The following is a 24,668-nucleotide window of genomic DNA, read 5'->3' on the forward strand; positions in this document are numbered from 1 at the left end:
GGAGTAAATGACGACTGCTATGTTCATTATTACATCCAACAACAGAACACCTCAGTCGCTTAGGAGTCATTCTTGTCTACATCTGCTCCGGCGGTGAAACAATGGCGGACTGATGACAGCTCACTCAGGGCGGGTCTAAGGTAAGACGCCAGTCCAGTCTGTCAAACTATCGTGGGAGGGGCCTGTTTTTGTGATGTCACACAGACAGGCATCTGAGATCGGCTCGATTTGAGAAAGGGGAAAACATTTAACACGATTAAAAAAAAAACACTGGGTGGGTTTTTATCATTGTAGAGTGGTTGTGTACACACACTGCCAACACACATTTCAGTTCAAACAACTTGTAAAAGTGCATGTAGCATCCTATACATGCACATGTAGCATCCTATACATGCATATGATGCGATTTCAAATTTTCCTTTCTCTTTGGAGTGTTACAAGCTTTTTTGAACATTACAGCATGTCAACATATTCTGTTACACCAAATACACAAAATAATGATCTTTAAAAAAGCATCATATGACCCCTTTAAGATAAATGTACTGACACAATGGTAACATTTTGTTTCAATTTATTCATTAGCTACTTCAATAGGTATGATGAACTAACAAGGAACATTTCTTTCCAGCATTAATCCATTTAGGATAATGTTAATTTATAAATAAAACATTGTTCATTGTTAATTCTAAACAAATGTGAGTTTATATAACTTCAAATATTAAAAATGTTTCAGTATACACTACTGTTTAAAGTTTGGGGTCTGCAAGACTTTTTAATGTTTTTAAAAAGGCCTTTATCTGAAATATTACTATATTCTAAAATAACTGTTTTCAATGTGAATATATTAATTTTAATATGTCATTTATTTGTGTGATGGAAATACTGAATTTTCGGCAATCTTCAGTGTCACACGATCATGTGAATATGCTAATTTAGTGCTCAAGAAATGTTCCTATTATTACCAAATATTGAAAAGCTTGTGCTGCTTAATATAAAAATATTAATAATAAAAATGTAAAAAATAAATGAAAAATAAAACTGCTACTGACTCCAAGCTTTTTTTTTTCTTTTTTATTGAGCTGGACGAAACATAGATTAACAGCAACAACTTGACGTAATGACTTATACAAAAAAATAAAAAATAATAATAAAAAATATATAATAAACACATAGGCTATAAATGTATGGATGTGGTAATTTAAACAGGTACAGAGATAAGTTAAATCCATAGTTTCATGAATTGTAATAGTATTATTATTATTAATAATTAAATTTCCTTGTGTTATTGTGGCAAAAGATGAGATTATAGATGTAACTGCCCTATATATTAAAAAGTTGTATTAAATAGCTGACTCCAAACTTTTGAACTGTGTATATGTATTTGTATTAGTGTAATGAACATTTCTAATGTGAACTAATGTGAACAAATACAAACTTATTGTAAAGTGCTACTTAAATACTATATTATAGGTTGCTTGTGGAAAGTATATGCTGTTCCATATGAATTTCAGAAATCCACCACAAGCTCTCACACACACTGGCCACTGAGAATTTGGCGGGAATCCACGGCACTCTATCAAAACAGCGTTGAAAACCATCTATTATTGTATAAAAACGTCCCTCTGGGGACTGATTTGTTATCAGCTACTCCAACAAACAAAGAAAAGATAGGAACAGGGGAAGTATCACAGTCTAGCCCTCTTTTGTTTGCAGATGAAGGATCAGTTGTGAGGAATGATTTGGATCTAAAAACAGCTCTAGCCAGATGAGGTCATAGCTTTGGATGTCTGTAAAGTTTGGCTTTCTCTCCATAACACTAGGCTCGGGAAGTGAAGGAAAGAGATAGAGAGAGTGGGAGACAGAGGGAGAAGGAGAGAGGCAGGGGGGAAAATAATGGCTTTTCCAGAAGTGGTTTTGCTCCTTTCTGCTCTGGCACTAAAAAAGAAATTTGAACACTAAGGTATGATAGGCAATGAAAATCTGGCCGCTGTTTGCAAGAAAGCTCACATTTTCCTTCGAATCAGTGAAACGGTTTAAACATTCTGTCTGTTGAACAAATAGTCTAATTATGGAATACATCAGGAGTTTATCCTAAAAATTAGTCCATTTTTGCACTTTCTAATGAATGGTTCCCTCTCAATTAAACTTATTTTACTATTTTCTCAACCCCATGTCGTTCCAAACCTGAATTCTATTTTTTTCCCCAATGCAGCACAAAAGACGACAGTTTTAAAGAACCATTGCACAGCTTGTGCCGTATGACAAAGTGACCACTTTTGTTAAGCTCTAAAAGCACAAAGGCTCCGTCAAACTATCATAAATGTAGTTCACATGTGGGGATGAAAAAGTCTCACATAAAATTAGGTGAAATAAAAGCAAATATTAGCTAATTTAGTTTATATTGCACAATTCAAAGTCATGACAATCATGAAAATGGGCCATATTGCCCCTCTACCATGGGGTAAGAAACCCCCCAGGCTCATCCCAGCTGTCATCTTATTGTTACAGAATATATATATAAAAAATATATATTATTTTAATGTTTTTATGCTTTTAATGTAAAATATTAAATTAAATATCCTATGTAAATTAATTTTTTTTATTTCAACTAACAGAATCACAGTCAAAAAATACATCTGAACACTATATAATTCTATGAATTATACACGGGCCCATAATTTATTTATTTATTTTTTTAAATAAAGACATTGTCATAATTTCAATAAACTAACAATTCACAATGAATGATTCCATTTAGCTGACCTATAGGTTATGATGAGTAGTGAAATTTGAAATCTATTATTATAAAAACTCACACACACACACACACACACACACACACACACCAGTATAACTACATCCCTCTTGCGGCATCTTACCCTAAGAGTCTAACTCAATTCTAAATGGATCACCGAGTCCACAAATCCCCAATTTAACAAACAGACAATTTTCTGAAGCCAAATAATAACTTTGGTGGAGGAACAGACCAAAATGTAAGTCATTATTCACTGCTAATTTACAGCTCATGACATGAAGGTGAGAAAATAATAACATTAGATTTTGGGGAGAAATATTTCTTTAATAAACCAAACTCTCCAGCAACTTTTACCATTTTGGGACAGAAAACGCTCTTCAAATTATATTAAAAACTAGGAGGGAAAACCTCACCAAACTAAATTCACGGAGAGTACTTTGTACTCAGAGTTGGTGAAATAACACAAAGATGGTCAATTATTCATGGAAATCCCTGAAGCATATGAAATATTAAGGCGGGCTACAGCACTGATGTCCTTGGAGGGCAGATCACGGAGGGCACCTCAATCCACAGCACAATCCACAAAACCTGAACCGTGACGAGCAATGCCATCAAGAAGAGTCAGAGATACAGAGCGAGAGAGAGATGGGAGCTTACTGTGGCTGTGCCGGAGACCGCCTGTATGCTGCTGTCTGGTCCGCTGGGCTCACTGTGCGTCTGGGCAGGGGGGTACATGTTCAGCGTGTGCTCTGCCACGGGGGTCTGGCCCGAGTAGTCTGGAGTCGGGTGAGGGTGGGACGGCGTGTACTCAGCAGGAATGCCGTTCTGAGGGGGAGCGAACTGGGCCGATGGGTAAGGCTGGGCCCTGGGTTCAACTTTTACCATTTTGGGACAGAAAACGCTCTTCAAATTATATTAAAAACTAGGAGGGAAAACCTCACCAAACTAAATTCACGGAGAGTACTTTGTACTCAGAGTTGGTGAAATAACACAAAGATGGTCAATTATTCATGGAAATCCCTGAAGCATATGAAATATTAAGGCGGGCTACAGCACTGATGTCCTTGGAGGGCAGATCACGGAGGGCACCTCAATCCACAGCACAATCCACAAAACCTGAACCGTGACGAGCAATGCCATCAAGAAGAGTCAGAGATACAGAGCGAGAGAGAGATGGGAGCTTACTGTGGCTGTGCCGGAGACCGCCTGTATGCTGCTGTCTGGTCCGCTGGGCTCACTGTGCGTCTGGGCAGGGGGGTACATGTTCAGCGTGTGCTCTGCCACGGGGGTCTGGCCCGAGTAGTCTGGAGTCGGGTGAGGGTGGGACGGCGTGTACTCAGCAGGAATGCCGTTCTGAGGGGGAGCGAACTGGGCCGATGGGTAAGGCTGGGCCATGGTTTCTGGGGGTGCTGGGGCGTCTTGATTACCCTGAAAACAGAGAAACACAGCAAAATGTTAGTGCCAAATTAGAATAATTCACTAAATGACCAAAAGTATGTGGACACCTGAACAGCCCATCCATATCTGCAATTCATTTCAATATACTGGACATTTGGTGCCCTTTTAGCTGCTACAGTAGCTATTTTTGCCAACTTTATTATTTATAAATATATGTAAAATACATGCTTCATGTGAGTTGTGGGGATTTTGATTCATCTTAGCTTTTTTAACCCACCAAAAAGATTCTTTCAGGTTCGTTCACTGACCCTTCATGCAGGTTACATAGTTAAACCAGGAGATTGTGACAGTTTACAGTAACAGCTATTTTTATGCCACAAATATGCACAAGTAAATCATTGAATCATTTGACTCATATCGATTTTCATCGATTCATAAAAAAGGCAAGTCTTAAAATCCTTCATTAAAAAAAGAGACTCCAAAAAGAGCATTTAGACACCCTAAATATTACAACAAAGCAGGTTCAACATTTTTTCCCTCTTTCATTCATAATATGTCCACTTAAAATATTTGTACTAAAACACAGATTCTAAAACATCTCTGCAGAAACTACAGAAACATGTTAATCTCGCTTACAACATTTAAAATATTAACTATAGATATAGAGATATTTACTAGTGCTGTCAAATGATTAATCACAGATTAATCGCATCCAAAATAAGTTTTTGTTTACATAATATACTGTATGTGTGTGTTATGTGTATATTTATTATGTATATATAAATACACACACATACAGTATATATTTAGAAAATATTTACATGTATATATTTATATTCACATAATTTATATTATATATAAATGTATTTAATATATGAACATAACATATTTTTCTTAAATGCATGTGTGTGTATTTATATATACATAATAAAGATACACAGCACACACACATATATTATGTAAACAAAAACTTTTATTTTGGATGCGATTAATCACGATTAATCGTTTGACAGCACTAATATTTATATATACCAAAAACATGAATAACATAGTATCTTTGTTTAATGTTATTTTTGGTAATAAAAAGACACCATACAATTTGAACTTGAAATCACACTGTGATTAATTTAAGACATTTACAGTTTAGCCATATGGGCTTTAGACTCAATAATCCGTCATAATTTTAAACATGGTTCTGAAAATATCACTTTAAGTATTCACTTTTGTGTTTGTTGGACAATCAATTTTTTTTTTACTATTATTCAGTAGAATTCATTGTCGTTTTGAAGTAATTTTTCAGCTTCATCCCTATTTCATCCTGACACTGCATTAGTGTTGCTTTCGTCAACAAAAATTATGACTAAATATCGTCGTCAACGAACCTTTATCACGTGACGAAAACGAGACGAGACGCAACGTAAATGCTGGTCATGTGACGATGACTATAATTAAATGTATAATGCAATATTGTTGACGAATAAAAACGAGACTAAATGTGGTTTACAAAATAAAAACTATGCTAAAATGTCTCTTCATTTTCGTTGACCAAAACGAGACGAAACGAAATGTTATAACGTTATTTCGTCTCGTTTAGTCGCGTTATTATTATTATTATTATTTTGCAGTATTTCTCACTTCAGGGGCTGCATCAGGTCGCACTGCGCAGACGCAGGCGACATCACTTCCTCAAGCCCCACTCGCTGCATTATTTAGAAGACGACAACAAACATAGTTAAAGGGGTCATATGATGCGATTTCAAGTTTTCCTTTCTCTTTGGAGTGTTACAAGCTGATTGTGCATAGATAAGATCCCTGAAGTTGCAAAGACTAAAGTCTCAAAACCAAAGAGATATTCTTTATCAAAGTTAAGACTCTGCCACGCCCCCCTAAAACGGCTCATTCTAACACTTGACTAGACTAAAAAGAGTATGAACGTGACTAAAACTAATAAAAACTAAAATGACAGCTTCACACAAAGACTAGACTAAAACTAAAATTAAAACAGGCCGCCAAAAACAACACTACACTGCATCATGGGATTTGCTCTCATTAAGACACAAGAGGTCAGACATGCTTGTATGCATGGCTTTATGCATCAAACATGCTCACTATAAGGGGGTTTCCACATACTTTTGGTCTTTATATGAGCTCCACATATACACACGCTACATCTCGCATCAGTCGTGCCCTCTGTTTGTAAACCATTAACGAAGCACACGCTCGGCTTCAGACACAAGTTCACTCGTACAGCTGGGATAATTAAATTAGAGTGTTAGCATGTACCGGACCGACAACAAATGAACAAGCACACCCACGGACAAATGCGTTCCGTACACAACACACATCAGACCTTTATCTCAGGAAGAGCTTTCTTATTTGATCAGGACCAATTCATCCACCTCCCAGCACCCAGCTTATCCACTTACGCGTGGAGACGTCTCTCCACCCTGCGCACCAAATCAACGCTAAACCGCCACTTTGCATGCCGTGCCCAAGAGACCAAAAAGCCGGCTGAATTAGCGCTTGCTATCAATAAACAATGACAGATTAAAAGAATGAAAACACACAACAGGCTTGGGTCATGTGATGCACGGAAACACAGATAATGAGAAATGTTTCATGAAAAATACATTCATCTAAACAGCTGTGTGGATTTGATGGGGATACTATTTGTTAAAACTTCAGGTGATGATAGCTTTATTTGTCTGGGTTTTGTATAACCAGAGGGTGTGTTTTTATTCTGTACAGCCCACTGGAAAATTATATTGTTCAGAGGTCAGTGTTATTTTGGTATTATTTATATACTATTATAGAATTTATTCATATTTTGAATTAGCTTTTCTGTGTTCATTTTAATTTTAGTTTGTTTTAATAAGGTGAGTATGTGTATCTTTTTTTTAAATTTTTTTTTATTAGTTATTATATTGGTCAGTGTTATTTTGGTATTATTTATATACTATTATAGAATTTATTCATATTTTGAATTAGCTTTTCTGTGTTCATTTTAATTTTAGTTTGTTTTAATAAGGTGAGTATGTGTATCTTTTTTTTAATTTTTTTTTATTAGTTTCAGTTTTTATTTTATAAAATTTTTTTATTCTACTTAGCTTTATATTTTACTAATTTTTTTAGTACTTTTTGCACTTTTCAGTAACCAGTTAATTTATGATTTTTAAGTTTGTCACTTAATATTAATAATTTATTTTATTTCAGCTTTAATTCAATTAACGGAAAAAAAATTGTTTTAGTTAACAGTAACAACACTGTCAGAGGTTTCAAGCAATAACCAATATTTGAGATACGAGTATAGAAGATTTGAACCCTAACCCTAGAAGATTTAATGAGAAGTGTTTGCATTCATATCTTGACTTGAAGGAATTCATCTTCAAAAAAGGCTTGGCTAGATTCAGGTGTGCTCACATTTTTCAAGGTACCAAAATTCTGTCCTCATTTACCCACCATTATATCATTCCAAACCTGTATGATTTTCTTTTTTCTGCAGAACACAAAATATATATTGAAAAAAAAATTTTCTTCATACAATGAAAGTCAGTATAGTTCAAAACAACATTAGACCTAACTGACTTTATTTTACAGACAAAACGTGTTTTTTTTTCTTCCCCAAAATACCTTCTGTTCTGCAGTAGAAAGAAAGGCTTACAGGAAGGTGAGTAAATTATGACATAATTTTCATATTTGGGTGAATTATTCCTTTAAGATATGCTTTCCATTTTATCCTACTGTAGTCTAGAAGAAACAACTGAGATATTAGAGACAACTAATTTGTGATTTTCCCTACTTACAGGAGGAAACACTTCGTGACACACTTCATACGCGCACACACATCTCTTTCTCCAAGCCAAAGCAGGAGTTATGTAGGCAGAGAGATCCCATCACCCACAGGCCTGTCGAAAACACACTCTGACACGGGACAACTGCACATGCTAAAACAAAGCGAAACACACTCTCCCACCACTTTCTCTCCTCTGACCATAATGCCACACTACACAGAAACACCCCCTACGTGCAAAGCGTAGGATAAAAGGAGAGAAAGTCCAGAGCTCAATCTGTGATTTAAAGGAATATTCCAGTCTAAAATTAAAATCTGTCATCATTTACTCATCCTCATACTGTTCTAAAATCGTAAGACTTTCTACACATTAAAAAAGGATACAATAGTTTTGTGTGAGGAAAGGACTAAAACTGTCAAATTGTTTCAATGAATCAGTTTTGCAAAACTGGACTAAATAATTTGTTCACAAATCAGACTGAATGAACTTCACATCTATTTCAATGATCTGGTTATAATGGTTAAAAGTCCACTGGACTGGAAGACAACCAATTTTTGGTCTGTTCTCCACACAAAGTTATCATATTACTAATATAGTGCATATACTGTGTATATACTGTAGAAGGAATATAGACTCATATGGACCACATTTATGACACTTATAAATGACAGGTCCAGTTCTCATTCACTTCCATTATATTGCGAATTCCTGTAGCTCAAACAGTAGAGCATGGCACTAGCAATGCCAAGGTTGTGGGTTTGATTCCCCTGGAGTGTATAAACTAATAAAAATGTATACCTTGAGTGCAATGGAAATTGCTTTGGATAAAACTGTCTGCCATATGTTTTAAGTTTAAAATACCAAAAAGAGCAACCAGGATATTCTTCAAAAATTCACCTTTTGGGTTCCCCAGACGTCAGTCACACAGCTTTGGAACGACATGTAAATAATGCCAAGATTTTCATTCTTGGCGAGTCGAAAGTGTCGAGGAGAGCCAGGAGGGAAGCCGCAACTTGCTACTCTGTAAACGGGACCTTGTAAAAAAAATCCCTGCTGTTCCTTAAGCAGATGTTACACACATCACGCTGTTTCCCATTAACACCATCAGCACTTCGCATAGCGCACTGATATTCAAGAGCGGGCACACCACACCATAATTAGACTATCATTTGATCAGGAGTGCTAAACTATTTATGCACAAGTGTCAGAGACGTTAAGGGGAGGGCGGAAGGAAAGTTAGCGAAAGACAGAGGTGCCTCCGCAGTGTGGGAAGCCCCTGTCGGTGCAGAGCTCTACTTTTGCGGTCATTATAGTCGTGCCGTCACTGAGATTTTTTGGAGGCCCTCATAAAATAGCTGCTGGCAAACACTGGGAGAAAAAAAGCAATGGCAGACAGTCAGGCTAAGCTAAACGCTTTGGCCTCCACCCTAATGAGAACCACATTTGGAGGACTGAAATATGTTTAACGTGGCAGCGCGCTGGATTCATCACTTCACTGCGCTCGGCTTCCAGGCAAACACTTACAAAACATACGCAGCTATAAAAAAAGTGCCTTTGTTTTGGTAAAGGGCTTTTTATGACACTTTGCAAATATAATTTCACACACAACGAGGCTACTCCTCCCTCGCTCCGTAGTCGCTCTAAATTTCGCAAGCACGCGAATAGACGCGGCTCACGGTCGCACTGAGTTCAACCGCCAATAAATGCCTTAAAAATGATGGAAAGCCAGGTGGAGCGCAGCAGCACTAAAGCGGTACGTGTCGGAACGTTTTGGGCGGTAGTGTTTGACTATTACGCAGTCAAATAAACCGTTTGAAGAGCAGCGCGTCTAACTCTCGTCTGCCTCTCTCACTCACTCTCTCAGGGTGGATGACAGAATCTGGCTCATTTAAATATTGGTAGCTGCCAAATTTGTGAGTTTAGCCACCTAGACCGACCCGAAATGAAGCTTGGAGATGGACTGGAGAGAAACGAGAAAGAAAGAGACGATGAAACGTGTGAAAAGAGAGATAGAAAGCAAAACAGCTGCTGATAAGGCAGCCTGAAAAAGAGTTGCTGAAGGGGGCTCCCTCTTTCTTCAAAGCGCACGCTCTCTCTCGCGCACACACACACACACACACACACACTGGAACGCTGTCATACACAAGCCACCCGCTCTACTGTGCAGACACAGCACAAAAGGAAGACGGGCAGGAGGAGAAAAAAATGCAGTAATGCGCTTGGTAAGCAGAATAACGGTGAAAAAATACCTGTTCCACCATCTTGCTCCCTTTTTCCTCCATAAACTAAGCAGCTGCCTTAGTCCCAATCCCTGCAGCATCTGCCTAAAGCAAGCATTAATTATAGATGAGGGTGTGTGTTCACCGCTGTGTGTGAGTATGTGAGTGGGAGGGAAGGGAGGGGTGGAGAAGGAGGAGGGAACTAATGCAAGTGAAAACTATGCTCCAAAATGTCTCTCTCTCTCTCTTTCTCTCGGTTCATAACTAATGTGTGACTCTCTGAAATGTTAGCGATTCAGGCCATTCGGCGAGCTTGAAATTCAATTCAATTTAGAGTTGTGATATAGAATGTGAAATGATGTGAAAGCTGCGGCTGTTATCTGTCTGTGAATGTAGAGTTGAAGGACTTTGATCGTATGCTTCACGGTCTTGTATCTCTGATGGTGAAAAAACATTAATCTCTGAAAACTTTGACAAAACTATGAAGGTTTTAAACTATAGGGAAACTGTTTTATGTAATAAAAAAATAAAAAAATCCAACACATACAAGATAAGCTTACTTGAGAAGCAAAAATGTGAGAGATAAGACTTGCATTCTACGAACATACAATTAATTACATTTATTATTACCGCATTTTTAATTTTTTTTTTCTTGTTTAACAAAAATATTAATTAGAATAATGCCAAAAACAAGTCTAAGGCCCTGTCCACATGAACGTGGTTATTTTTAAAACCGCAGCTTTTTCTACGCGGTTTGGCCATTCGTCCAAACGTAAACACTGCACCAAGTCACTGAAACCGAACATTTTTGAAAATGCCTGCCAGGGTGAAGATTTTCAAAAACTCCGGTTGCAGTGTTATCGTGTGCCTAAAAATCTAAAAACAATTCCACATTTTCTCTGAAAAGAAGTCTGCAATTCTAGGTGAAAAAAAAATGTTAATAAAAAAAAAAATCCATATATTCTCTAAAAACAGCCTAATTTTTATAATTACAGTATATTATACAGTTTATACAAAGCAAATGTATTTATTTTAGTTTACTGCAGAAACTTCAGTAAATCGAGCCAATTTTTTAACATGGTTAAAGTTGATTGGAAACTTGTATAAAAAAAATGTTAATAAAAAAAAAAATCCATATATTCGCTAAAAACAGCCTAATTTTTATAATTACAGTATATTATACAGTTTATACAAAGCAAATGTACTTATTTTAGTTTACTGCAGAAACTTCAGTAAATCGAGCCAATTTTTTAACATGGTTAAAGTTGATTGGAAACTTGTATAAGCCACTTGGCTCCACTCATAACACTACTACTGGTGAGAAAAAAAAAATCGCACAGGCTAAAATTTTACTGTGTATGCTTGATTTCTCGCAGTAAACAAGAACCATAATGTTTATTTAATCAAGTATCTGCTGCTTGGATGGTAAGTTCTGTTTACCATTTGGTTCATTTAAGGACACGTAACTCAGTGAAAGTCAGTACATTCTTGGTTTTTGGTCGGGTCGGGCTGAGAGGTAAACAGGATCAAGATGCACTGTCCTTGCACTTTCAAACACACTGACTTGCACAGCGAAATCCTGGGCCAACTCTTTCGAGAAAAAAAAGAAGAAAAGAAAACGGCTGAGGCAAGGCCTTCTTGAGCCCCTGCTGGGTCTGCCCTTTCTTTCCTATAGATTGGACGTTCGATCAACCTTCACCTTTGTTTTCTCCTCTCGCTCAATGCAGGATTCTCTCCACAGGCGCTCCTTGTGTGTGAGTACGCATGCGAGCGAGACTGAGTGTTTAAGGGCCAGCGTGCTTCCCCTTTACTCCAGACAGTCAGCTGGCTTCTGTCCAGGTCCGTGGAGTGCCACTTCAGCTGGACACGATCTCAGCTTAGAGGGCAAACCATTCCCCAACAGACCCGCAGTGACATACGGCTATAGAGCGGGGCAGGACCCCCTCGACCGTTCATTATCCCAACTGCTCTTCGCAGACCGTTTTCGTATCAAACATTTAATCGCTCGCACCCGGTGAGCATTATCCGACACTTCTGGAGGAGTTTCGCCGTTTGCTGAGTGCGTGATAACTCGGAAAGCCAGACATCAAATCGCACTCCCTGTCTAACAAATTAATAATGCAAGAGGTTTTGTAGCGCATGGGTAAGAAGAACTATTTTGAAAGTAACCCATTTCCCAGCAGGAGGCTACCTTTTAAACATGCAAACTCAAAAGGAAGCGGGGCCCGGCAGACGTCGTGAAAATATAACCGCCTCCCACCAGCAGAAAGTTTTCGCTGAAGGTTCATAGGGTGAAAGGAAGATGTGATTGAGAGTTATCGTTGTAGCTCTCTGTGCGTAGTTTATTTGTGCGCAGTTTTGACCAAAATATTCCTCGAATTTAGTAAATATTTGTCATGGCATATACGTAACTGTAGTAAATATTGCTTTGAAATAGCACCAGTTTTTTCCCATCAAAAATAGCATGTTCAAAATTAAAAACTAAATAAAACCAAAGTTCTGTCCAAAATTATGTATGCACCACGCACTATGTACTCAATCGTCTAAAAATATTACAAAAATCCAAATATTCTCTTAAAACTAGTCTATAAATGGAAGTTTATGAATAAAATTATTTAATAACTATATTCATTTTAACTTTTAAATAAGTCTAAAAATCTAAAAACGGAAGGGAGAAAAAATACAAACAATTCCACACTTTCACTCATAAGTCTATGGAGCCTCTAAAGGGATATGGTAATGGTAAATAAAATGTGATGGGAGAAATTATATTTCAATGCTTTTGCATTGAAAAAGTTTTGCATTCCCCTGAGAAACTGTGCATTTGTTCGCAAAGCTTTTGCGAAGGAAACAATATGAGGTGGGAGGAAAAACTATATTTGCTTTTGTTAGCGAATGCAAAGTTTCTCAGGGAACACAATGATTTTGCGAGTGAATGGAAATGTTTTGTGAAAGAATGAAAAGTTTCTTGGGGAAACATTACTTCTTACAGAGAGCGCGAAAACATCATCTCATTTTTTATTTTTTTTAATACCATGTCCCCTTAGGGGCTGAAGTTTCCAACAGTCTCCAACATTCCATGTTTTTTCAGTTATTTAAGTTATTTAAGGCTTCAGAAGTGCACTTTTTTAATCAGTGCGAACACTCTATTAGCACTATTTATACTAAAAATTATACCTCAATTATTACATTGCATTTTTAATTCAAACATTTAACAAAAGACAACTTAAACATCCTTGACGAAATCAAAAAACCCGTCCTTAACAGATTAACGCTGCCTGCGGGACGCCTCGTTTTGCGACCAAAGAGGTGCACCGCAGCCCAGAGTTAATGGGCTAGACTGCGGATGAGCTGTGCGGCGGCTAACCTTGCCTTGTTTCCCATTATCATATTAGCCGGCATTAGCTCAGGAGCTCTCATCTGCCGCCGCTCAGCCCCGTGCCGGCGTTAGCAGGCCATGCAAATGAAGATGTAAAGAGGAATCAGTTCATCAATCACACTCGCAAGGGGATAGTGTGCGCAGGAAGAGGATTAGCCGCGTAGTCCCCGGACCCTACGCAGGTCTCCCTCCTGTCACACAGCGTCTTTAATTAAACATCTTAAAGCACTCGCCAATAGCACTTCCTGCATAGTGGGGCTGCACTTGCCATTTGTCACAAGGCAAACATCTCTGCGGTCCTCTGAACAGTGTGTTGACAAACTCTTTTAGTAATCCTCCTCCAGAAGCATCTCCATCTGTGCAACCTTAATAAGCTAAATCGTCACCTGATGGGAAATCAGACATTACCGTGATGACAATGGCGGCTCTGGGTCTTTTAAGAGGCAAACAAAGGAAGCCCTTTACACGTAATGGACAGCAAATAAAAAAGGCCACCGTTTTATTTTCAGGTCAAGTGGTTCTAGAGAGAATGGTAATCGGCATGTGCGATGGTTGTAAGTTACCAGGCGCTGGAGTATGTCCCCAAGCAGTTTAATTAGTATTAAAGGCTGATCTGGATTAAGTGGTTTGCTGTGACGGACACAAATCCTGTCAAGTCGATACCAATAACAGAATAAATCTCTGTAAGGTCACAAAGGAAACAGCCGGGCCGCTGAATGGATGCCACCATCGAGGCCACCTGTAAACCGCCAGGGCTGGGAAGTAACGAAATACATGCAACGGCGTTACGTATTTAAAATACAAAATATGAGTAACTGTATTTCGTTATAATTACATTTTAAATAGGTGGTAATCAAATTATAGTTACATCCGAAAAGTATTTTAGATTACCAAAGTGATTACTTAAAAATTTTTATGTAATTTCTTCATTGAATATTTAAGTAAACAATTTGGGGATTTTAACCAATAAGGCAACTGATTCTCCGTTAAAAAAACTGCGTGCAGCAGCCTGTTCATTTAGCAACTCGTAGTGGCACGCTGCTGCTTCAAATCGTACACACCCCATCTCACAGCCGGTCCGTTTTGACGCTCACATCCGCATGTAAACATGTCGTCGGCGTGGAAGTTCTTCATTGTGAGCTAAACGGACACAAAGTTTGCAATTTGTAATACAATATTGACTGTTTTTGCTCAAGTTCGCTAACGAAGTTTCAATCAAAGCCACAGCAGAACTGTTGTGTCTCCCAGCGGTGTTTCGATATTAAATGAACCCACGTTTTTGAACGAATCAAGTGAGTTTGTTGTCAGAGTGCACCAGAACGCTTCATTTACATGTTAAATTCTCACAAATTTTCTTCTGGGGGGGATGCCCCCAGACCCCCCTACAAAGGTCATATTTCAAACTATGTCACCTTTTTGACCTCTTTTGAGTTTGCAGGTATGGGAAATACAAAGACTATTTTACTTATAAATCTGAAAAAGGACGTAACATCTATGCCCAAGTTACCTGCGACAAAACTTCTATCAGCATCGAAGGATTCAACTTCTAATCTGAAAAAGCATCTTGAGGTAAATTGTTCTTGATCTTTGAAAAAACTGTATCCAGTAACTCTTGCTTTTCTATTTTGTCATATTTTGTATTTTGCTTTGTGTGCTTTACAGATGAACTTGAAGTCTTTACTCATTCGAAATGTTCAAGAATAGATCATCTTTGGCGCGGTAATGCGAGTTCATGATCCGATTCGTGATCGTGAACAGATGATTCTTTTGAGTCAATATTTTAAATGAATCATTTCTTTTGTTTAACAAAACCAGTGTGAATGGTTCACAAACTGGATGTATCTGAGGTCTGTTTCCCAAAAGGTTGTCTAGGTAGTATTTCGTATCTAAAGTATTTAGATTAAGTTACTAAACCTGAGTAATCTAACGAAATACGTGACTGATTACTTTTTAAAGCATGTATTTTGTAATCTGTAGTGAAATACATTTTAAAAGTAACCTTCCCAGCCCTGTAAACCGCTCATCTGCAATTCTGCATGTGTTTGTGCTACATAAAGCCAGACCAAATAGGGCTTCTGGTGGATATGCACACAATTAAGCACATGATCATCACTCAGAGGTGAAGCTGATATTTGAATAGGGGAGAACTGGGATGGCTGTAATTTGACTAAATTCTTTTTTCTCAAAACATTTATCGCAAACTTTCATGTACAGTAAAAAAAAATAAAAAGATTTCCTATTGGACTAATGGCACATAATGATTATTTTGATTTCAGATCAGACATGTAATGTTAAACTGTTCTGCTACATCAAATCTAGGCTTGTGGAAAACTTTGGAAAGTATGATGAACTCCCTGAGAAAACTCTACTGTAAATGTTATGTTTACCTTTTTTAGAGTCGACACATACAATTTCCTTGCTGGCTCTCGGTCGAGTTCGGCCTTTTGTTTTAGACTGTGAATGCTTTGGCAAGCACGTCTACACAACCACACACAGCTTAAAACCACAGGCAACCATTTTGTGAGTTGAGAATACCAATTTGAGGCACGGTTTCACTGACAGACTTAGTCTTTGCTTCAGTCTAATGGTATTGGATGATGTTTTTATAGTCAGTGAGATGCAATAATAAGATCTCAATAGCTGGCTTGCCTGCGACAAAACTTCTATCAGCATCGAAGGATTCAACTTCTAATCTGAAAAAGCATCTTGAGGTAAATTGTTCTTGATCTTTGAAAAAACTGTATCCAGTAACTCTTGCTTTTCTATTTTGTCATATTTTGTATTTTGCTTTGTGTGCTTTACAGATGAACTTGAAGTCTTTACTCATTCGAAATGTTCAAGAATAGATCATCTTTGGCGCGGTAATGCGAGTTCATGATCCGATTCGTGATCGTGAACAGATGATTCTTTTGAGTCAATATTTTAAATGAATCATTTCTTTTGTTTAACAAAACCAGTGTGAATGGTTCACAAACTGGATGTATCTGAGGTCTGTTTCCCAAAAGGTTGTCTAGGTAGTATTTCGTATCTAAAGTATTTAGATTAAGTTACTAAACCTGAGTAATCTAACGAAATACGTGACTGATTACTTTTTAAAGCATGTATTTTGTAATCTGTAGTGAAATACATTTTAAAAGTAACCTTCCCAGCCCTGTAAACCGCTCATCTGCAATTCTGCATGTGTTTGTGCTACATAAAGCCAGACCAAATAGGGCTTCTGGTGGATATGCACACAATTAAGCACATGATCATCACTCAGAGGTGAAGCTGATATTTGAATAGGGGAGAACTGGGATGGCTGTAATTTGACTAAATTCTTTTTTCTCAAAACATTTATCGCAAACTTTCATGTACAGTAAAAAAAAATAAAAAGATTTCCTATTGGACTAATGGCACATAATGATTATTTTGATTTCAGATCAGACATGTAATGTTAAACTGTTCTGCTACATCAAATCTAGGCTTGTGGAAAACTTTGGAAAGTATGATGAACTCCCTGAGAAAACTCTACTGTAAATGTTATGTTTACCTTTTTTAGAGTCGACACATACAATTTCCTTGCTGGCTACATTTTAAAAGTAACCTTCCCAGCCCTGTAAACCGCTCATCTGCAATTCTGCATGTGTTTGTGCTACATAAAGCCAGACCAAATAGGGCTTCTGGTGGATATGCACACAATTAAGCACATGATCATCACTCAGAGGTGAAGCTGATATTTGAATAGGGGAGAACTGGGATGGCTGTAATTTGACTAAATTCTTTTTTCTCAAAACATTTATCGCAAACTTTCATGTACAGTAAAAAAAAATAAAAAGATTTCCTATTGGACTAATGGCACATAATGATTATTTTGATTTCAGATCAGACATGTAATGTTAAACTGTTCTGCTACATCAAATCTAGGCTTGTGGAAAACTTTGGAAAGTATGATGAACTCCCTGAGAAAACTCTACTGTAAATGTTATGTTTACCTTTTTTAGAGTCGACACATACAATTTCCTTGCTGGCTCTCGGTCGAGTTCGGCCTTTTGTTTTAGACTGTGAATGCTTTGGCAAGCACGTCTACACAACCACACACAGCTTAAAACCACAGGCAACCATTTTGTGAGTTGAGAATACCAATTTGAGGCACGGTTTCACTGACAGACTTAGTCTTTGCTTCAGTCTAATGGTATTGGATGATGTTTTTATAGTCAGTGAGATGCAATAATAAGATCTCAATAGCTGGCTTGCATGAGAGCCTGAAGTGGGCGTATTTTGAACACAAAGCCATGCAATCATAACCCAGTTCCTTTTCCCTGTTGAACTCGGAGAGAAAATATGAACTCTTTTGGCTTGCATATTGCCAGCCTCTCTGAGTACATAGTGTGCGCAGTAAGAAGAGGCAGTAAAAATGAATCCATGCCTGCACCCTGATGCTGCTCGGAATTGCGGATGAGGAATACTACCTAGACAACCACAGATAATGACCAGCATGCTGGTTGGTACATTGCCTCCTGGGCTATCGTTTGATGAGAAGCAAGTGATACGACAATTGTGAACACAATCAGTAACCCATTCATAAAGACAGTAGTCACTTGCCTCATTTTTGAATGAATCAGCCATTTAAATGAATGACTAATGACTCGCTCATTAAAACAGTCATTTACCGTCATCTACTGGCGGTTTGGATTCATATTTAAAAGTATTGAATTTTTCCCAACATTTTTACCTTGTATGTTCAAAAATATTTAAAACATTAATCTTATAAAATTATTTATGCATTTGAAATTTTGTGGTGTAAATGCATTTATGGCACCTCAGCTTCATTAAACAGTCTGTGTAAATACATCTAATGCCACTTCAGATGCAGCTTATGTTTCCTTTGCAGTGAAAAGATAGAGTTTGTTGATAGTATGCGCACTCTAATGTGAACATTAAAATTTGCAAAAATAAATGACTCCACTGCTCACAAAGAGAAGTATGAACACCGATGACAACAGAGTTGCACTTTCAGGGGTTTCTTCATACAATTGCAGTGAATGCCATTCCCCTACATTATTTGAAAATCTTTGGGATAATAGAAGGTTGGGAATAGCAGCCGGCATGCATAAAAGAGCATAAATGCAACTGACCCATTTCAGGGACACTTGGCTCGGGGTATGGACTTGACCACAACCCCTTGTACTCAACCTGTCGATATACAGTGGAAAAACACGAGCAAATACTTATACTTATAAAAAAATATTACAAATATTTGTAAAAAATTAAATTAAATTAAAAAAATTAATTATTATTAATATGAAATTCAAAATAAATCAATTTCTAATGTAAAAATCTATATATTTATTATAATATCATATTTATATATTACAATTTATTTGGGGAAAAACAAGTAATATAATCAATATATAGCTGAAAAACATGAGCTAGAACTCATGTAACAGTTACTATTTTTGTTTTAAAAAATATAAAAAATGCAAAAATATAAATGGATAAAACAGATGGAGAGAGAGAGATAGAAACAGATAAAAGGAGAAATAGACATATAAAAGATAGATGGATATAAACATAAGTAAACTTTAATTAAAAATAAAAATAAATAAATAGATAAATAAATAAATGAAAATACTGAGAAAATCAAATACCTGCCTCACGGTAAAATCTAATAAAATTAGGAAATAAAAATTAGGAATCAACTGAACGAAGTATATATAACAACAATAACATCATTAAATGAACACTCATGACATGCACAGCACTTGAAGCTTCAGGGTTGACCCTTGTGAACGGATATAGATTGAAACTACAACAGCGAGAAAGAAGTAAAAGCAAAAAGGCTGGCAGAATCAGATGGCAGGTATGCAGTCGGAGCCGTGTCCCCCCGCAGTTGTTCTCTTCCTGCCAGCTTTCCTCTGATACACATCAGTCTTGGCCAGCGTGTTCCAGGTCAGCCGCCGCTTCAGATGAGGAGCGCATATACATTTCCAGATCACAAATTCATTGCCTTCCCCCCACCGCTCCACTGGAACAAATCTGCTTTCCATTCCGTGTCGCAAATCTCATGTTCTAGTAGGTTTGAAATTGGAGGGGTTCAGCCGTCTGTGTCGGATGCATCTCTCTCTCTCTCTCCCCCAGCACACTGAACGTATCTCTCTCTGCTCCCCCGGAGACTGTCGGCCTTCCCCGTCGCTCACAGCTCAGCCCAGCACGCCTACTAAACATTGGCACTGTCGCTAATAAGCCTAGGTCGTTAGTGTGCCATGTTTTGGGCTAATTTTCTAATCAGAGAGTCAGGGTCACCACCCAAAACCCTCCTTGTGCTGAGAAGTTGTACCACTTCCTCCTACAACACACACACACACACACACGGGCTTGGGCTCCCATGTGCTGTAATTATATGTGGTGGATGTCATGTGGGTGAAAAGGGAACGCATGGCAGGCAAAGGCACTCAGCAGCAGGGTCTCGGCCATATGGAGACAGCCTGGAAACTGTCAGGCTCACTTAATAGTTGTTATCCTTTGGGACTCAGCAAGGCAGGTTCATATGGAATAAACACAGCTCCTCGGGCTGAGCGTGGATCGGGACGTGATTCACTCCTTAACTATCTTTTCAGCAGCCCCGCTTCTCTCCTACTTTCTCCATTTTGTCAATTTCTAAGGGGTCTCATTAAGGGTGAAATAGACTCCATCACCGTAGAGACATGATACAGAGGAGGATTAAAGGACTATTTTCTAAAAAAAGATTCACAACAGGATGTCATTTGTGCCCATCTCAGAAGTTTCCTATAGTATGTTGCTGCATTCAGCATTGCAAAACCAACATCACACACGCACCATATATATATGGTTAGTTCTTGATTCTGATTGGTCAACAGCTGTGCTTTATTCACGATCAAGCACAGCTACGACCACTTCATCAAGCATTTCTGTGTATCACAGCACAACACCCTTAGCGACCATCCTTGGCAACATAAAAAAATTAATATAGTGTCAATACTATTCCATGTATTATGTATTTAAACAGAATTAATGGTTTGTTATTTATTTAATAAAGCATGAGTGACCCCTGCTGGTGTTATTTGCGTCTTTCACCTTTAATTTTGAGACAACACCCTTCCCCCCTCAAAGAAACTTTTCTCATACTGGAGATCTGTTGATGTGCGAGTCTGTGTGGAAGCCCAGTTTCCGAGGTACGGAGGGAATATTACTGTATTCATTAGTTTTCTGTTTCAAGTATGGTACTGTATGTCCATCAGTTTACTCCGCTTCATGTCGTGACTTATTAACAATGAAGCACGGACTCTCGTTCCTTAATGCCTACATATAACAAAGACTATAGAATACCCAAGATGTGTTACTCGTATAGTTTTGAATGTGGAAAAATGAGCAAAAGAGCCAATTGCTAATCGGTAAAGTCAGCGTGTCACTGCAGCTGCCATTAGAAGTCCTGGTTGCTATAGAAACAGTAAGCATTCTGAGGCGTGCGCCTAGGGCTGCGCATGCGCACTGGCTGATCTAGCCTGAGAAAAAAAGCTTTTTTTTTTTAACTCTATTTGAGCAAAATAAACTACATTTATTATTATATTTATAATATAGTATTATTACAGTTGCTGTCAGACTTCATTGGTGATTTCAAATATGAAATTTAATCATAAGCTTGGCAAACAGTTTTAGAGAATTTGATGTTTCCCCATTCAAAGGGATAGGAGCTGCACTTGCATGCCTGAGAGGCATTTCAAAGATGGCCGCCGAGTGACATGACTTGCCTTAAAGGGACTTTGCATATACATACACACACATTTTATATAAAAAGTTAAAGTTACAGTGGGAGCCCGCGGGAGCCTGCATGAGTTTTAATAGACCCTAAAGCATGTGGTGGATTGGTGGGGGTAATAGGTTGTTTGCACATGACGTCACTGATGACGTGTGAAATGCAGCTGGAGGGCAGGAAGTGATTTTTCTCCGTAGGAATCATTAGCAGAAACTCAAAATGGCTTTTGCGTTGTTTATGGATGCTTACATCGGCCAAACCGAGAAACCACAAGGAGCTTTTATCGTGTACGAAAATGTGTTGTTCATGAGTGGGGAAAAGTCAAGAAATTGGTTGCAAAAACACAGGAAAAAGGCTTGTAAACCTGCGTCTGCGGTCGGGAGGAGCGGAGCCGGATAATGCTCGTGTGTGCAAATGATTAATATAAGATATAATAATATATTAAGATATTAATAAAGATATAAATAGATTGGGCTGCCACCTCTCATGCATTCAGAATTCACTCCGTGCTAAATGCCACACGTAGACACGATGTAAATGTGTCGTGCGCTTTGCTTGGCCATTTGTTGGGATAAACAGGAAAGTGTGTCCAGCTGAATTCAATTTGAGTTTTGTTAAACTAATTAAAAAGAAGCTTAGTTTACCGCGGCTGCGGTCTTGTGAAGACCGAAGAGTGTAAAGACCATCGACTCTACCGTGCGACTCCACCGGCAAAGGACATAAGTATCGCTTTTTATCTCTCCTCTTTTTTTTAATATAGCACTTTCATTGTATTGCTGTACACCCAATGTGCTTTACAATCATGAGGGGATCTCTCTTCATCCACCACGCTATTACAAGAGAAAGGTGTAATCACAACATATGTTGGACGTGATCCATATGTTATGAAGAGGAGCTTAGTTTTGTTAGTGATTTCTATGGAGAAAAATCACTTCCTGCCCTCCAGCTGCATTTCGCGCGTCATCAGAATCACGTGATTGCAAACAACCTATTGAGAATAAATGGGAGAAAGTCGTGAGAGGGAGCAATGCCTCCATCGTGATATGATTGGATATGGCTGATTATGATCGGCTGTGATTGGTTCATGCAATAAATGAACAATATAGTAGCGTTAATGGGAAGACTAATTTAAAAAAGTAGGTAAACAACTCATACACTTAGATATAACCACTTTGTTACATCAAAATAAGACTTAAAAAGGCATTAAAACATGATTTTAGTAAGTAATCAGCTTGGTGAAATTTAAAGTAAATCTCCACGTCTGTGACCAATATTTACCGAGCTTTGATGGCTGATGATCTAAAAAAAAAAATGTTAAAAGTTAAATATTAAAAAGAATAGCTGAACATAAGTTCACAAAAATTATATATATATTGTTTAAATTGTTACTGCCTTGAGTTTTTATTTTGGAATAAATGTAAAATGCTTAAAAACACTAACTTGATGAAATTCACACTTGGCTTTAATAAATAGAATTTTGATTACATTGTTAATGTAAAAATATTTTTTTTTTAAATTCTTTTTACTTTTTCTGATAGTGTAAGTAATGTTTATTTTACCAAGGAGGACTTTGCCTCATTTCAGAACACCACCGATGTATATATGTGTATATATATATATATATATATATATATACATACATATACTGTATATATACAGTATATACACACACACACACACACACTCAAAACGGATTCACAGATTCAGAACAGGAGGACATTCGCACCTACCTCAGAACTTTAAAAAGTCCTTTACTATGTGGCTTCATTTAGTCTTGCAAAATCCACTAAATCAGTCCAGAGTGTCTGTGCTAAATATACTTAGTACAAACTTTAAAGTTTAACAGTCAATTATAAATGAGCTAAAGGTAACATACAACAAAGAGAATGCCACAGCAGCAGGCTGACTCTAGGGTTATCTAAGCGAGCCGCCGAAATCTTAATTACAAGTTAGCGTCACCGCTATGCTTTAGCTGCGTGTGGGTAATTCTATTAGGAGATCTCGCACAGAAGGCTGTCGCCTTTGAAAACATTGCATACTTGGCTTTTTCATTTCTTCATTATGTTTCATCAATTGCAGATCAGCCCCGGATCAATGACTTGTTTGTGATGTGGCGTGACGTTTTGTGGAGGGAAATTGTGCTTCTGTGGGTGTTGAAGGCGAAGTAGCTTGCGGCTAATGCACGCTAGCTTCAGTCTGGGATGGGGTCTGAGTCATCGTCCTGTGATCACAATGAGACATAAATTGGAGGGAAACAGTAGCACAACACTGCAAATGGCTAATAATGCTATTAGGAGGAGTGTAGCTTTCCTGTTTTCCTACTTAAAACACACAAATCTTTCTGAGGGAGGCTGAATGTTTTGTTCACAGCATTAGTAGTACATACAAATATACATGTGCATCCATAAAGTCAACCCTTACAAAAATTAACCATGGTTTTATCGTAGTAAACAACTACATATATAGCGTGTTATTAAATACGTTCTTCTGATTATGAGAACATTTAATGTATATTCACTTCACAAGATGTTTTGAACAACAACCGGTTCAGCCTGTATGCACTTTGTATGCATGTGACGATCAGCAAGTGCCCACTTGCATGTGTGTGCAAACCCGGTTTGGCCCTAATCTCCCGTGCAATACATGAAGTAGAGATTTGTAGTCGCACATGCAATATGTCAGTTGTCACAGCCGTGAATGCGACAGCAGCATGAACGCAAAGTGCTCATCAGGCCAGCGCATCTCCTGCAGACACTCTGATGCTTGTCAGGTACAGGTGATTTTAATTACAGCCATTATTTACACAGCTGTAACAAAGTGGCGAGGTGGCACTGAACCAGGCTGTCAGGCAGCCACACACTCACACTGGCTGGAGAAAGCTCATTTCCTTGCCTTTCTCGTCTTCCTCTCCTCCATCCAGCCCACCCCCCATCATGGTCTTCTATTTCTCCCCCTGTCTCTTTCTCTCTCCGTCTCCCTGCCCTCCTCCCATTCTGGGTGAAAGGAACATGCAGTAAGAACATTAATCACACATCATGTTTGACCTTGGAACATGTCATTTACTGTTAGCACAGCTGTCTACACGGTATCATATGAAGTTAGCCTAATATATATTATAACTATATTTATTTATTACATGGCTCACTGGAATACTTCATTCTGATTGGTCAATTGCAGAATTCTGCTGTTACATAATTTATAAAAGGACAGTTAAACTGTATTAGGGATGGGAAGATTCCCCGATTCGCTCGGTGCATTGGCATAAAAAGTTAACGATGCTACCGATATCGGCTACAAGTTGATATCGGCTACAAGTTGTCATTTATATTGCGATGCATCGTTTCTAACATATTTGCATCGGTAAAAACCGATT

General features: G+C 37.9%; 1 protein-coding gene across 1 annotated transcript in view; it reads right to left on the minus strand.

Moving 5' to 3' along the window:
* rbfox1 (RNA binding fox-1 homolog 1) overlaps positions 1 to 24,668 on the minus strand; it is a 131,498-nt gene that overhangs the window by 41,251 nt on the left and 65,579 nt on the right. The window contains exon 2 of the mRNA XM_016545656.1: positions 3,941 to 4,183. Coding sequence (XP_016401142.1) covers positions 3,941 to 4,183 — 243 coding nt within the window. The remainder of the gene's footprint in view (positions 1 to 3,940; positions 4,184 to 24,668) is intronic.

The sequence above is a fragment of the Sinocyclocheilus rhinocerous genome, unplaced genomic scaffold, assembly GCF_001515625.1.
Source record: "Sinocyclocheilus rhinocerous isolate Xijiao unplaced genomic scaffold, SAMN03320098_v1.1 scaffold189, whole genome shotgun sequence".
NCBI lineage: Eukaryota > Metazoa > Chordata > Actinopteri > Cypriniformes > Cyprinidae > Sinocyclocheilus > Sinocyclocheilus rhinocerous.